We start from the raw sequence: 16,641 nt of genomic DNA, 5'->3' as shown, positions 1-16,641 counted from the left end.
CTAAGCAACCTTTTCATTTTGAAAATTAATTGCTACTCAAAAAAATATGTTTTTACTGATCTTCCCCCACAAGCTGAGTGTGAGATGTTACTTTAGTATGTAAAAAGGCAGTAAGTACAGGGAGCTATGACTAGTTGCCTACAATTTTAATTTTGTGAAATTTATTAATACAATTTGAATGAGCTCAGAATGACCCCTCTAGACTTCTGGTGAATAAGTTCTCCTCATCAATATAGGTGTATTCCCTGTCCTGCTTTCTAGGAAAGAAGTTGTGTTAACACTTCCCTGGATGGCAAGAGCCTTCCCCTAGCTGAAGCAAAGGAGCATTTAAGAGTGATGTGTTTGGTACCTGGCTCATTCTCCCCCTCCGATGTATTCCTATATTCTGTGGTCAAAACTCATCACTTCTGTCTAGTCAAGTCAGAAGTCTGCTAGTGTCAGAAAGCAAAGGCATGCTGGAAGAAATAACTATGTTATCACCACAATAGTATTCCACGGGATCTGTCCATGCTGTGCTGGCATTATTAAATTTCAGAGGATTCAGCTGGGGAGCAAAAAAGTGTGCTTTTCTTGGTTTCATGTTGCTTAGTGTAATTGGAGATTGCCATTTCTATCTGCGACATCCATGTTTTCTGTAACAAGAAAAATAATCTGTAAACCCAGGCAATCTGCAAAGTTCTAGTAATTCAGACAGATGAACACCCATGAGCTTTCAGCTGTATTTGGTGTTTCTTCAGGCCCTTGCTCATAATTCCTGAAACAAAAGTGAGTTTTCCCTGAGCCCCAACACTCCCCATTGCGAAGGCCACAGCACATCACTAGAATCTTTGTCTGGAGCCAGAGATTTCCAATGAAACTTTACTTTTTGTTATGAAGATGGGACTTTAATGCTCTGTTTGCTTGAAATTTTGAAATTTGCTGCAGGCTATTTCACCTGTTTTTGTGTAGCATTTATTAATTTAATGCTGTCCCTGCAGTTTGGGCTCCCTGCTACCCTGATTAAGACAGCTCCAGTGCTATCAATATTGCAAGTTGTTGGCCCCTCTGAGGTCTGTCATGTGCTGCCACATGAATTTGTTTCCTGCACCATGCTGACAGCATTCATCTCTACATCCCCTATCATCCAGGTACGAAGGTAGGGGGTAGTGGCTGGAGAGAGGGGTTTAAATACATAAACGTAACTTCTCTCTGTGCTAGTCCAGATGGTCTGGGTCACAGAAGCTGAGCTGTCTCTGAACTGCTGTGATGAGACATTGCAAATTGTTTGGCAGCAATACAAGCTGGAGGTCTAGCTGTGCTTCTGCCACCCCAGGGTTTTTGTTTTGCCTATTCAGTGGCTGCTCTCCCTGCTGTAAGGCACAAAGAGTTACTGGGCTTTGATGCAGGGCATAGAAATGCATGAGGGGCAGCTCTGCTTTGTGCTACTTTAGGATTCATAAATTTTGTTATTGACCCATCTGGTTGCTTCCTATGTGTGCTTAAACCCCAAACAAGACAAATGCATCACTTTGGAAAACAGAAAGCAGAGGAGAGAGATTGCATGCTGGCTTCAGTACGGGTGGTTGCTCTGGCCCCTCTAGAACTGCCAGCCGAAGAGGGGATGATGAGCTGTGCAGTGGTGGTTGCACAGGGTTGGCCGGGCAGGAGTAGTCCCTTACAACTCAGGGTTTCAAATGTTTAGGTTTTTGTGGCTCAGAGAGGAGGACAGTGAAGAAGGGTGGGGCAACTGCATGGATGCGCTGAGTGAGTAAGAGCAGCGTATTTTCAGTTCTGTGTTTTTGTGTGTCTGAGAGGGAGGTGGGAGTGGGGACAGGTGTCCAACGCATCTCCATTACGTACATGGTGAATACTCAGGCAGCAAAATCTGGAAGATGTGCTCCGTGTGCAGTCAATGCGGAGCTGTATTCTGGTGAGCCAGTGAACATGGGCCTTGTGAGCGAACACAGAGCCCAGGCAGGCCCCTTGCAACACTGGGAAAACCTGGGGGTGGCCTGCAGCGTAGCAGGCCTCTGCTTGGGATGGCTCAATGGGAAAATGGCACCTACGTCTTCATTCAGCTTACCATCTCTCTTGTGATGTGGTTTATCCGATTAAAGGATCTGATCAGAGCTGGCAACACTTAAGGATATTTTTTCTTAGAGCACAAGAGCTCTCTACTCCCATGTGTAATAAATATTCCAGGGAAGGTAGGAAACCATCATGGCTGAATGAGGACCTGCTGGTCAAACAGGCAAAAGGAGGAAGTGCACAGATGGTGGAAACGTGGCCATGTGCCTTGGGAAGAGTACAGAAACACTGTCTGGATGTGCAGGGATGGGATCGGGAAAGCTAAGGCACTGACTGAACTAAACTTGGAGAGTTGTGCAAAGAATAACAAGAAGGGGTTCTACAGGTACTTTTATTCGGGTAGATAATGGTGGGACAAAGGGGGAATGGTCTTAAACTGGAAAAGGATAAATTTAGATTAGATGTTAGGAAGAAATTATTCCCTCAGAGGGTGGCGAGGTACTGTCAGAGGTTGCCCCAGGGAAGCTGTGGCTGCCCCATCCCTGGAGGTGCTCAAGGCCAGGCTGGATGGGGCTTTGGGCAACCTGGTCTGGTGGGCGGTGTCCCTGCCCATGGCAGAGGGCTGGAACTGGGTGGGCTTTAAGGTCCTTTCCAACCCAAGCCATTCTATAATTCTATCTACCTCAAGGTCCTGATCTGATGGCCCTCAAAAATATCGGTTGTCTTAGGAAGATCATCGTCCTTTCTGTCTTGCAGATCATTATCAGCTAAAACTGTGAGGCTAAAACTTTGCTAAAATTAGTAAAGTTTGTTTTAAAAAACATGCTGACTGTGCTGGGATTGGGTTTAGTAGCAGAAATATAGTAGTTTATCCAAAACTGTGATGGATGGGGTCTACGTTTCTGAAGAATCAGGGAGACAAGTCAAAATGCTGTAATGTTACTACATCCATGTGAAAAGAGACTTTCAGTACATAGATAAAATGAAACTGGGAGACACAGAAGGTGGTTGTTACCTGGCATGAGTACTTCAAAAGGGAATGGTAATATTTCAATCACAGGAGATGGTAACTACTTCTTAAGTAGATATTTATTCCAAGTAGGAACCAGTGGCTTGGAAATGCAAAGAATTCACTTATTGTTTTTCCCTGAAAAAGCCTGTCTACTGTGATTTATTTTTAAGAATTAGTATTAGTGGTAGTCAGATTTTTGTGCGTTAGGTACTAGAGAATGAAATTCAACTTACAGGAAAAAAAAAACACCCAAGCTGTGAAGTGCCTAGCACACTTTCAGATGTTAAAAACAGCACTGCTGGTAGAAGTGTGATATGGTGTGAAAGTGAGGGGTAAATTTATATAACAGTGGAATTAATCATACCATCTGTTCAATCTGAAACTGCAAGAGTGTGCTGTGCATAGATGAACACAATTTTCTGATCTGGATACTACAGATATGAATTGGGGGGACTGTTTTGTTTTTGACTTCTCTGGAGGAGCTGACTGTCTTCATTTCTGTTATGCAAGAAGTGTCAGTTTTTTTTAAGCAAACAGAAATGATGTTGTTTTTCAAAAAGATATGGCTTGCTATCAACCCTGATAGAAAGTTGGTACGTGTTCAACAGTAAAAATTCTGTAGCAAATAAAATGTGTGAACCAGCGCTTTTTTTTTTTTTTTTTTGGTATGTTTGTTTTGGTTTTGGTCAAATGTCACAACTTTAATAGATTCTTAGCACAGCATGGCCACTTTCAGGCTGAGGTCCTCCTCTAGGGCAAGCGTAGCTGTGTAATTACACAAGAAAAAAGATGTATTACTTACCTTGGCAATCTCTGTTTGTGTTTGTAGCAAGAAGACTGCTATGCACTGCCGATACCTATTTTCATGCTGTATTAGGAAAGCATTTCTCAGGCTGAAGACTGAAAAAAAAAGTGAAGAAATTATATAAATTTCCTCATGCAGCTGCCACTCCAATTTCATATCACAGTCTACTAATGGCTGAAAATATGATACATGTCGTCATCTTTCCTGATTCTTAATAGGGCAAGGCACCCTTCTGGGGTTAATTTTTGTTATGCGGGAAACTTTGTTAATTCAGAAAGTTAATTCTGCTTGTACTAGTTTTATTTTTAATACAATTTTTACTCAACCATTGTGTAGCTCAGTTGCTTTTGAGTCTTGCTGAGGATTGTTAAAAGAAGCTTCCATTCAGAGTAGACTAAAGCATAACTGAAGCTAGAGAAGAACAGGTATCGACAACTTTTATCTGATTTCAAATATGTCCATTTGAAGGCTGCTATGTAGGGAAGTGGCTGTGCTCTCACACTGGTGTTGGGCTTGGTCTCTCCCTGGAGTGTGTGCAGGGTGCAGGGACCCATTGCAATGCAGCAGACTCATTTGGCATTGCTTTTTGTGGCCAGTATACATGTACACTGCTGTAAATGAAGCAACGGTGAGCAACGTGAGAGACTGCCCCCTTGCAAGTGGCAGTCCTGGACCCACACAGCCAGGAGAGAGTACAGATCGCAGACCTCAAGACTACAAGTAAATAATGGAGACTTGTGTGGCTACAGACAGTAAGAAAATTGGTAGGAACATATGGGGAAGAAAACCAGCAATGAGGTCCAGAGTGTGGGGTAGGCCATAACCAGTGTTTAGAGCCTGGCTGGGATGCAGCAGGTGATTTTGTCTGTTCTGCTGCTTGTGGCTAGGTCACGGGGAGCCTGGTTAGAAATCCCTGAATATAGCAAATGGCAGCTAGGAAAAATTCCTCAGATATTATTCTCATATCCTGTGTGGCTTTTATGCATGGTGCTGTACATGCAAGCCGGAGGGCTGCTGCCATGTCCCCAGCAGCAGCCAGAAGCTGCTGATCCTGTGTTGGGCCTGGGCTTGGGCAGGACCATGGGGCTGTCGGGGCTGCCCTGGCTGCCACGCTGCTGGTGAGGTGCAGCCACTGGATTCATGCTGGGTTGGCAAGGGGATGTCTCAGGCAGGCAGATGGCATCTGAAGGATGTTTAAAACAAGGTTATTCTCCTCTGTTTTCATCCACTTCTCATCTTTCTTCAGTTTCCTCTTATTGCCTACCTTTATTTCCTGTCAGTGTTGATGCTGAATGGTAATTACCGTAAGTGAATAGGTTATCATAAATTTTATGGGCTCTAGGTTTCTTTTCCACGTCTATTGATTTCCTACAGAGTGCTCTAGCTTCCTGAGCTTTTCCTCCCTGTCCTTGGGGTTAGGATGGCTGGCAGGCCCTGGAGCCCAGAGTTTTGTATTTCTATTTCTCTCTGATAGAGAGGAGGCTCCTGGGGTCTTTACAGTGTCAGGTCAGTGTCACTGAGGTGTGTTAGACCTTGTCCCAGCGGATCAGACTTGGAGGCCTGACTCAACCTCTTATTTGGTGACTGCATGGATGCTCCTTAGGCAGGGCAAAGCTGGATACTCTCTGTGGAGGCTGGTCCTCATTCCTACTTCACCAAAGGGCACACCAGATGTTACCGGAGGTGGTTTTCCATGTCAATGTGTTTGGAAGTCAACGAGCAGGGAAGCATTGACTTAGGGTGGGTGATTTCCATCCTCTCAAGGGCCAGTGGGGAGGTGAGTCAGTGCAGCAGCAGGAGGTAGATCATCTCTCCAGCCTCCTCACATTTTGCTGCTGTACACATAAGGACACCAAGGAGAGTAGTGCACTGTAGTGCTGGCAATTGGGACAACTGAAAAAATGTTTCATAACTACGGTGGGATTGACAGTGTCCTTTGGAAATAGCTCCAGGGATTGATATAGCATGGTAAGGTGGTTAGGGTAAGAAAATACTTGGCTCACGAGATAGAAGTCATTGGAGTCTTCATACCTTCTATGTGGTGAATATCTAGATCCGAAAGTTGCCAGTATGCATGTGAAAGTCACTGTTATAGACACTGCAGTACAAATGGATCTGTGAAGCCAACCGGTGCTGAGACATTGGCACTCCATGCTTCTGGGGGTGGTTTGTGGGCAAGCAGTGTCTAATCCTTTCACTGCTACATACACAAATGGATGAAGATGGTATTTATGAAAACATTCAAATGCACCCAGGCACGTACCTGTTACGTGGACGGGGTCAACATTTTTCAATATCAGTCTGTCCAGTGGGATGGGCTGGTCGAGGACCGAGCAAAATCCACCTTCTCTTATGAGTGACTGCAGCTCAGGAGTGAGGGAAGGACAGACAGGGATTATGCCTGTATCTGAGCCCCCGTATTTCTGGGAATAGAAAATGAACTTGATTAGCGGGTTGTATGCCATCTGCTCATGAAGTATAGGCAATAAACAGCCCTAAATTATGTACTTTGTCTTATCAAAGGTGTTCAGAGAGCTTATTTGCCTAAGCAACCCTAGAAATCTTTTCTCTGAAAAACTTATCAGTATCCGGAACTCTCTTGTCAAGGTCATGGCCTGTATTAAAACAACATGATAGGTACACAGTATAGGTACACAGGCAGGAAACAGTCAAAGGTGTTCAAAGATCCCCCCAGCCCCATTCTTTCAATATCAGGAGCTCTTCTCCCTTTCTTGGAAGTTATTTTACTGTTAGCATAAGGAAATGTTGCCTGTCTTTCATGCCTATTAGTCATCTTGTATTTTTCTTGCTGAATATCAGCCTTCCAAAGTACATTCAAAATATTTACCAAGCCAGAAAATACAATAATGTCTGCAACAACATCCATTATTACCTTTTTGTTACGTTTAATTTTGGTAATTAATAGGAAATCATCAAATAGGAAGAGGTAGACATCAAGGAGTTTTGTGCTTTCTGAGGAAGAAAACAAAAAAAGTCAGTTTGGCATGATTATTTTAAGGAATGCTAAGAAATTTCTAAATTGAGGCACATCTATGAATCATCTTACAATACTTTTTTTTTTAAAAAAGAAGCATGACTTTCAGCATAGTACACAACTACTCATCCCCTGGTCTTCACTCAAATACAGTGCTTGAAAGTCATATACGCCTTTTGATGATTTTGGCTCTTAATATTTGTACTTTGTAGCAACTACCACTTCATTATGCAAGAATAACTACTTGCCTTCCAGTAAAAGTGATCTGAATCACCTGCAGTTCCTAAGAATACAACAGCTGACATGCTACAAATCAGCAAATTCTAACCAGTAAACAGTGAAACTTCTGAAAATGTCAGAGAGAAAGAAATAGTGAAGTACTGGTACCTACAGATATTTGTTTGCAGCCCTCTGCACAGACTTTCACACTGATGAAATGTTAACTGATGATATCACAAAGGCTTTTCAAAAACTATACAAAATAGAGTTGGCTTATCTTTTCTTCCTAATTTGGAGGTTGTGAGGATGCAAGGAATATAACAACAGATGTCTGTGAGAATGGTTCTAAGTTTTTAAGGTTGATCTCCATGCCTTGATGAAAATTCAAGTATTGTTATTATATAAATAAGGGGATAATTTAACAGAAGCAAGAGTACTTTTAAACAACGTACTGCTGGGAATCTGGCTTTTAGGGTTACCAGGAAGTTCTTTCCTGAACTGGATTTGCAGAATTTGGTCCTTTGATCTCTTCCCTGTTTACAGTTCCTCCTACCCCTTTCCATGAACCTCTGTTTCATCTCCCTATTTGGTCTCAACTTACTGCCCTATGTAACTTCTAGAATCACTTCTTCTCTCTGCTGCAGGCTTTATGCTTTGTAATATCTCCTCTGACTGCTCTGTACTGATAGGGCATCTCTGGGCATGAAAAGCCTAGCTACTGTTCACTGCAAATAGGGATGCTCAGAGCTATTGCTTCCAGGTAATCTGCAGGATGATAAAATGCTCTCTTGCATGCTTGGTTCTGAAAGGCTTTGGCTTGAAAACTCATCTCACTAAGATTAAAACATTTTCTATGAAAAGGAACTACCTTGAAGAACTTACATGCTAATTGAGATTCAGCAGACCAGTTATCATGTATTAGAAGTCTTTTGAAAAATACCCTTCTGTAAGTTTCTGTAAAGTCAAAAACTTGGTATGGTGTTTTCCACAGCATCTCTTATACAGCTGTAGGCTTTTGTGGGCATTACACATGAAAGAATTATTTGTTGCAAACTCTCTCTACTGCTGCAGACCAAATTTTCTGTTTCTTTGATCTATGCTGTGTTCAGAAAACCAACGAATGACAGCAGTTGAAAGAGACCTCTGGAGGTCCCTGGCTGAATCCACCGCTCCAAGAGCAGGTCATTCAGTGTTTTATCCAGTCAAGTTATGAATATGTTCAAGGATGAAGACTATGCAACCACTCTGGTCTGCTGCACCAATATTTGACCGCCCTAATTTTAGTAAGGTTATCCAAATATCTAATGGGAATACCCTATGCTGCAGCTTGCATTGTTACTTCCCATCCTTTCACTGGGCAACTCTATTAACTTCCAAAAACTTTCCATGTTTTTCACAGAGTGACATGACAGCTTGATCTGGCGGAATGCTGATCAGGAGCTTTCTGATTGTCTTCTCTCTGAGTCCCAGTGCCACTAAACATCAATTTTTGATTGCACTATTTTTAAATAGAAGCAGACAGCAGAAACACTTGCTTCCTGAAAATTCAGACAAAGCACCAATGTTTCTTCAAACAAGATTTCTAGCATTTCCTGTGTTATCTTCCTGATGCTAGGATTACCAAAATAACATGCAATTGTGGTCTCAGAGATTGCAGTTTCATTTGAAGAAACATGGTTCACCTCAAAGACAAATTTGTCTGAATCTGTTCAGAAGTGTGACATTAGGACACACTTTTTGTTGCACAGCACTGTGTTCGAATAGTGATTTCATTTTTGTCTTGAAAGATATTTCATCTGGACAGGCGGCCAAATGCCAGGCACTTTTATACTGCAGATTGCAGGCATCTGGCTGTCTTGTTGGGTAAGATTTATGCTTATACCTTCTTCTCCATTTTCTAATTATGTACAGCAGGAAGAAATGTAGCCCCCCGAAGGCTACCCTTACCTCACTGGATCATGTGCTGGTGTCTCATCAGAAGGGCAATGAGTGCAGAGGGGAGCACTGGCAGAAGAGAACTCGGTGGCTTTCTTCCTTCTCTGCCCACCATCCCCTAAACATCAGTAGCAACCTTATCTTCTGCTTTCCATGTGCCTGATGTTGTATCTTCACCTCTGCCACTATAAATCTCCTCACATGGGAGGAAAACCAAACCCACTGATCCATGGGCTGTGCCCCTTGGCTGCTCCCTCTATGACAGTGATGGTGGGAGGCAGAAAATTTTGGGTGCAGACTCCCTTCGCCTCTGCTCCTATTGAGGTGTTGAAGAAACTGTAAGGCAGAGCTGGGCTCGTTTCTGCCAAGGCCCTGCTATAGCCCTGTTGCTTCCAGTGCCCTCTTGGATGCTGGTCTTCTCCAGGCATGGAAAGCAATCAAACTGCCCGGGCTCTGCTTCAACGCCCAAGTAGGACCTCAGTGCTACACGTGGAATTAGGGGCATGTCCTGGGAGACTGCTGGTAATGAAAGGGAAGGCACTCATCTTGTTTACACATTACCATCTTGTTCCTAGATGTCCGTCACAACAGCAGTCTGGGCAGAGATAAGTACAAAATAAAAAAATAATAATAAAAAAAAAAAAATAAAAAAGAAAACTGTCTGGACTGTCCTGTAATTTTAAATACAACGTTTAACAGATGTGATGCCAGAGAGGTGGGGTTTGTTGACATCAGTCCCCGGGTATGTGGGGCAGTTTGTATGAGACAGTCTAAACTTCTTGATGTCCTTTTGCCACATTCTTGAGCTTGACAGTAAAACTCTCCCTCTGAGTGACAGATGTAGGCAAGTCAGTCTGATTTCCTCTGCATCTGGCAGATTGAATATCCAGATGTGACAAGAAACAATCATGCAAATTACTCATCCTTTTGGTAGTTCGGGTATTTCTTGGCCTCTGACAAGCCGTATGTTTGCTTTTTCTTCCCTGCATCTGCCTGAATACTATCACAGAGGTTCATTCCAGCCCTGCCATAACAAAGCATAATTCTATTAAGCCAGCGCCTACTAGAGAGACATTTATGGCCATTACCTGCTAGTGTTAGTCTCCCTTCATGGAGGAGAAATCTGCTCGCTGAAGACAAAATGTTTTCACTGCTATTTTCTCTCAGGTTTTGTTTCAAGCACTTCACCCCAAAAAGAGAGAGAGAGGAAAAAAATAAAACAGGGAATCTTGCGTATCTGATTATGAACTGGGAGGCACCCAGCAGTTAAACAGAGACAACATGTCATGTTATATCAGCCTAAATTCACCACATAGCTGATAACTGATCATGGCTGTGTTTCTTCAGCAGTGCTTCTCTTTAAACGTGTTTAAGGTTTTGAAATATTAAGCTGTATTTTTTCATTTCTGGAGTGAGTTTAATGTTTTTTGCAGTTCTGCACACAAATAGATGTAATCCTTGAGGTAAGACCCACTTGATGATGTTACCGTAATGCTGGTTAAAGTATGTCTGTCTGGGTAAGGGAGCAACCACAGCAGAAAGGTGCATCTGTTCCCAGGGACGCTATAATTTTCTGTAATGGTATTCAAGTAGGAATTTCTTTGGGTCATCTTGAGGAGTGGAAGAGGAAAATAATTTATGTTTGCTGTGCTGCTCATAAAAGGTATTAATAGTTATATTTATCCCATTTCATTCTGCCCTCTAAAAGTAGACCCTGGCAAGTCCTCCTGGTCGTACTCTCTTTGATGCTAGCAGAGAGCAAGCCATGCTGCCATCCAGGGGACTGTGCGCAGCCTGCACGTTCAGCTTCAGCATTTGCAGTGCACAGGCTGCTCCTGCTAGAGCAGAGTCACCCACAGCAGCTAGAGCATAGGCAGACAGACAGCTTTAGACAACACTGTAAAGATAGGAAACTGCCTTCTTTCCACAAGGAAAAATGCCCTTAAAGTGCTTACCTCTGGGACAAAGAATCTCTTGTCACGATCCCAGATTTGAGGCCAAATTATGACCTCATGCAGCTGCCGGAACTTCTGAAAGTTGTCCAGCCATTTGACTTTGCCTTCCAGATCCCCTGAAATATGTAAAGCATCAGTTACTGCCAATACCGGCAAAAATAGGCTTGTTTCTAGAAGACGCTGAATACTGATTTTCTTCAGTGGAAGCCAAAAATTCTCATGTATGAAACCCTGGATGAAGTCCTCACCTCACTGAAATCAATGACTAAACTCTTCTTAGGTCAGCAGAGTTTCCCAGCAAACCCACACCATTAATGTATAGTGACGAAAACCACCTTATTTTTCTGAGACCTGTTCTGTGCTGGGTCTGTTTGTTGTGTGGCTGTAAGGCCAGGCTCCTCACAAAATCTGTCAATAAGAGAAAGAATTCAAATCCCTTGTAGGTGGTAATTCTGCCATTGGAGTATTTATCCAGGAAGCAGGAGCGGGTTTATCTATGTCTGGAAGACATGTGCTTTGTCTCATCTTCCAAAGAGACATTTAAACCTTCAGCCTCCAGGATGGGGGGAAGAACAGCAGCGTCCAATCCTTCACAGGATCACTGCTCCATGAGCAGTCCTTATTTGTATTTTTGGACTGGACCCAAAGAGGACAAGAGCTTTAATCCTTGCTCCAATGACCCACTTAAATTTGGTGGGTACTGGGGAAACACCTGGAAAAAAACCCTGTCCTTTTTCCTCCACAAAACTCAGCAAGAGTAGGAGCAAGGAACCCTCTCTCGCTCAAAGTTCAGCACTTGGAGGTCATGCTGAGGAGCTGAGAGGTCCAGACTGGGCAGCAGTGACCTCTTGCCGTGTACTTCACTGTCCCTTGGGGCATGCAGCACCCTGCTCTGCAGGTGGGGATACAGTGCTGCCAGGCACCTCTTCCTGCCAAGACTGGCAGGGTGGGCATTTTCCCCACTGCTTGTCTTGTCTTTGATTTGCATGGGCTGCGATATGACTTTAGAGAATAAACCTGTCTCCGGATAGAAGACCATAAGGCACATACAGCTGTGTTTATGGCTTCCTGAACAAGACTGAATTAATAATTTAATTACTTAAAACAGGATCCAGGAAAGAAAAATCTGCCTGGACCAATCCCTCCTTTTTCTACAGTAAGTAGGAAAAATCTGTAGCTGCAATAGCTCTTCTGCTACTTTACGTGGTAGGACCCTGTCATTTAGCAAAAGGTCACAGGCATAATATCCCCCTTGTGAGTGGTATTTCATCCTATTAAGGGTTAGCCCCAACAAATCCTCCCTAGACATAAATCCAAGTCAAAGACTTCTTTGTTTGAGATTTTTCTTTATTTGTTCCAATTTGTGATCTGCTTTTAATTGTTTCCATGTCACTGCAGATGATTCTGCGCAAATACAAGTGACTCACTGATTTGGGAGTCCTGTGACCTTGCTCAGAGAGCACAGGGGTGGCACCAATCATTTCCTACAGAATGAGGAAGGACTCAGGATTGTAGAAAGGCATGCATGTCCTCATTGCATCTCTGCAGGGAGGCCGGATCTGTTTATACTCAAAGCACATGCACAAAAAGCCACATAGCTTCCTAATTGTTAATTGCAATGACTTTTTTTTTTTTTTTTAATGACTTTTAACCTTAGCTACTTACGTATGGACTTTTCCACCTTCTCTTTCACTGACCAGATAAAGGCTTTCTCCATTTCGTCAGTGCTCCTCTTCCAGATATTGTTTAGGAGGAGGGGATAGCGGGTCAGTCGATGCAAAGGAGCAACCAGCAGCTCCGGCAGGTGCAGTCTCTTGCACTGTTCGTTTTGTTCACACCACTGCTGAAGACAAAGAACACCGCTTTTAGGCCTCCTTTTGCTCTCTGGCATGTAGGTACAGCTTTATGCAAACGTCAAACAAACAGCTTTATGCATCATCAGCTGTAATGAGACAAGGGCTAATTAAAGGACAACTATTTACACAGTGAGAGCAAGTGCAGTGTAAAGGCTCCACCTCTGTACAGGGGGATCCACACTGCTCCTTCCTATTTCAGATACTGTGGCCATGCTGCTGGATAAAGCCGTGCTCTTACTTGTTTGCCATTTTAATTTCATCAGGAAAACCTTAGTCTCATTTGAGGGCCAATTTTTATGTTCAACTGCTACTTTCCACTAGTGACCTTTCTCCTAGACATGAGTGTCTGAAACCCTTGTCAGAGAGGGAGTGATGTCCCTGAAAGCTGCAGCGTTTGCAGCTGTTACAAAAAGAAAAGCCTTTTTTAGATTTTTCTTCCTAAGCTTGTAACATTGAAGATCAGTCTTAAGCATTTACACTGGTCAGAAATAGCAGAGCCCCCTCCCCAGGAGCTCTGCAGCTACCTTGGATGCAGTTACTGCTTTTAGGCAGACACAGTGTCAGCAGAGACAGAGCCTGCACTATTGTTTTAACTTTACAAAGACTTGCCCAATAGCTCTTTTCAGTTTTATATGAGGGAAGTAAACATTCATCTGCTGGTAGTGTTTTGATACCAAGTTCTACATTTGTTCTATCTGTAGTCAAGCCAAACCATGGGGCTAAATCACTGCCATTGCAGAGTGTCTGCTTGCTGTGGTGTCCAGGATGCTGCTTCCTCTCTGAGGGGATGTGGATTAGCGAATACCCTTGAGCCCGGTCATATTCTAGAGCATGCAATACCCTATACGCTGTGATCCCATTCAACATTTAAACCAAGCTGATACACTGGACATGTATCAAAGGAAAATCCATTAGAGAGGTTTTACAAAGTGGCTTGATTTTTTTTTTTTTTAAATCCATTTCACTTTGCTAAAGTGTAGGTCACCATGTCAATGGATTATGTACAAAACATAACATGTTCGATGCTGGCAGTATGTATTTTCTGCCTGCAAAAATGCAGCCAGATTTTCCCTTTTAGCTTTCCACTCTTGCCTGTTTTAAATTACAAATACGGACTTTCACATGCACAGGGAAACATATACTCTGAAGGGTGACTTCATATGCATGATTATCCCCTGCAGTTTAATTATCTGTGTAAAATGCTACTTTAACAGTTTTGCTTCCAGTGAACTTTTCTAGCCTGCTGTTAAAATCTTTTCATAAGACAGAAAGCCAGAAGACAACAACAACAACAACAATAAAACCATCACTTTACTTTCAGGTAGATGCCAAAATCTTCTCTCTGTCTCAGGTTTTCCAAGTAGAAGACAGCGGATGTATAATTGAGGCAATAAATCTGGTGCGTCTGGCAGAGGTCACCCTGGAAAAACTGCAAAAGAGGCTTGGAATCTTGTCAAGAAAGAAAAATATCACAACAAAGGCAGGAACAACCCTTTTCGTTTTGTAACATGGTTTTACCTTAGATTTCCTTGTACATAGGGAAAGGATCTGTGCCCGCCTCTCACTTAGCAGGCACAGACCAAAATACATATCCCATTGAGATCTTAATTAGTCACTTAAATACATCTGTGGATCTGGTCCATGGAGTAAAGGAAGGATCTACACGATGGATTGAAAGGAAGCAGGGTACAGCTGGAGACAGGGTCAGGATCTGGCCTCAGGAAAACTTCTCCCACAGAGTGAGAAGCTTGGCTCTGTTGAAGGCAATGTCTCCAGAAGGCCTGGGTTGTGGTTCCCCAGAAATGGAAAATCTTTCCATGCTCTGTTCCACATACAGGGCAGCTTTCCATGACCACCTCAGACATGTCAATGAATAAAAATAAAAATGTCCTACTGACAGGAGGTACTTGAGGCTAAGACCAAACTGCCTGTGACAGATGGCATGTCCTTGACTGACTTGACTGCTTTAAGGTAACCTACATGCTATGACAAATGGTACATTGCAAAGATCTGCTGAGATTAAACAAAAAAGCTTCTGATTATGTTACCTTTCTGAGTATGGAGATGAAATCCGTAGGCGACCCTGACTCGCTGACATGTTCCTTCACAATTTCAAAAAGACTTTCCACAAAACTGAGACTTATCTAAGCAACAGGGAAAAAAAAAATAAAAATATTAGTATGTCTGATCTGCCTAAGTTTAAGACAACTTTATTTCTCATTCCTGGTCTTTTCAAAGGCTTCAAACCTCATAAGACACCTATGCTTCTCTCCCTGATGTTGCTAGAATTAGCATCAGAATTGCCTCCAGAGCTTTTTATTCAATCAGAAGATAAAGTAAATATCTACAAACACCCAGTTATGTCATGATAGTGCCATATGAAAAAAGCTTTGAAACAGTATTCTGTTTTTTTATTTTTTTCATTTAAACTTATTTTACAGTAGCAGCTGTATTTGATAGGAATCACCATAGTAAATTACAATGGATGAAAGGTATCTACTTGTAAACGTTGTGTGTGACAGAGCTGTGACAACTGGAGGAGACCATGCTATTTTGAAGGGGACACCATCTTTCATACTTTGACTTTGTTTCATGCTCTGGGAGGTGTGGGAAATTTCTATAAAATGCTATAAGATGAAACCCCCATATTCCTTGTAAGTTAAATTCAAAAGTTCTTTGTGCTTACACTATCAGTCAGAAGTGGGGGAAGGCCTGCTCCTAAACCCCTGCTCACCTCCCAAACTGTTTACACTCATGTTCATGACCAGACTGAGTTTTGGGCCAACGTTTTGGTCAGTCTCAAAGACAGAGCTGGATACGTTCAGCACATTGGCAGAGACCCAAACTCTACACTGCCCATGGTTAGAGCATACAGCAGCCTTGCACATACTACAGGTGTCAGATGTGTTTGAAGGATCTCCCAGGTCTTTATCTTTGTCATTTTCTTCAGGCATAGTTCTCCTGAAAAATTTGCATATATTACCTTGTTGCATTACCTGGTATTTGCCTGTGACCAGAAGGCAACATTGCCCTCTGTGATACTGCTATGAGTTGTTTTAGCTGTATGCATTGCTTTGTTTGATGTACTTACGGGGGCAGGGTTGCTTATAGGACAGGGTTTCTTTCATTTTAACAAGGGTTCATTTTGCACCTTTTACAGCATGCATTTTTTCCTGGATTCAGCCTGCTGTCAAGAAGAAATGCATGCTGTAAAGTGCACGAAAAAGGCATAAAAGGCAGTGAGAGAAGCTACTTTTTTGTACATTAGTCCAGTCTTCTATGTACAACTATGTACAATAAATTATCCTTTCTCATCCTCATTAATATGGACAACAAAATAAGAAAACAAAATGGAAAATACATTAAAGATAATTGTCTCAAGTCTTGATCAAGCTCTAGCCAAGCTCAAAGCATCTGTGTTCCCAGAATGGCACACCTTCTTTAAGTAAGAATGAAATAGATTAGAAATTACACATCAGCTAAACTCTACTAGGTAGCTGCTTGTATGATTTTTGTCCATGACAAGCACAAGCGCACAAATGCATTAGTTAAAATCTCTTTCCTTCTGCTTCTGAATATGGTCATCTGGTGAGTGGTCAGCTACTGAGCAAAGATGACTTGCTCATGTATTTCTACTTAATTGTTCCTGCTCTGAAGAACTTTCCTGCTCTTCTTGTTTTGCCTAAAAATTGAGATGTTAGTGGTTAAGGCAAGGGTGTAACAGTAAAGGAAAGAACTTGAAATAGCCAATTTGTTTAAGACATGATATGATTGTGAGCAGACATTACACTTTTGAAGCTGAAGAGCCCCTTCCAAAAATCACTTTGCTGCTGAGGTTGAGATGTTGAGTTTATTTT

At 42.5% G+C, this 16,641-nt stretch overlaps 1 protein-coding gene across 1 annotated transcript in view; it reads right to left on the bottom strand.

Moving 5' to 3' along the window:
* Positions 1 to 524: 524 nt before the first annotated feature.
* The window catches only part of PLEKHG7 (pleckstrin homology and RhoGEF domain containing G7), a gene marked incomplete at both ends in the record, with an annotated part of 30,657 nt that continues 14,540 nt past the window's right edge, over positions 525 to 16,641 (bottom strand). The window contains 9 exons of the mRNA XM_084305838.1: positions 525 to 632; positions 3,822 to 3,919; positions 6,088 to 6,247; positions 6,718 to 6,797; positions 10,062 to 10,155; positions 10,929 to 11,044; positions 12,594 to 12,768; positions 14,100 to 14,213; positions 14,833 to 14,928. Coding sequence (XP_084161964.1) covers positions 525 to 632; positions 3,822 to 3,919; positions 6,088 to 6,247; positions 6,718 to 6,797; positions 10,062 to 10,155; positions 10,929 to 11,044; positions 12,594 to 12,768; positions 14,100 to 14,213; positions 14,833 to 14,928 — 1,041 coding nt within the window. The remainder of the gene's footprint in view (positions 633 to 3,821; positions 3,920 to 6,087; positions 6,248 to 6,717; positions 6,798 to 10,061; positions 10,156 to 10,928; positions 11,045 to 12,593; positions 12,769 to 14,099; positions 14,214 to 14,832; positions 14,929 to 16,641) is intronic.

The sequence above is a fragment of the Netta rufina genome (genome assembly GCF_964035555.1).
Source record: "Netta rufina genome assembly, chromosome: 1".
Lineage (NCBI taxonomy): Eukaryota > Metazoa > Chordata > Aves > Anseriformes > Anatidae > Netta > Netta rufina.
Note: the sequence above shows the minus strand (reverse complement) of the source record. Positions and strands in the feature narration are given on the sequence as shown.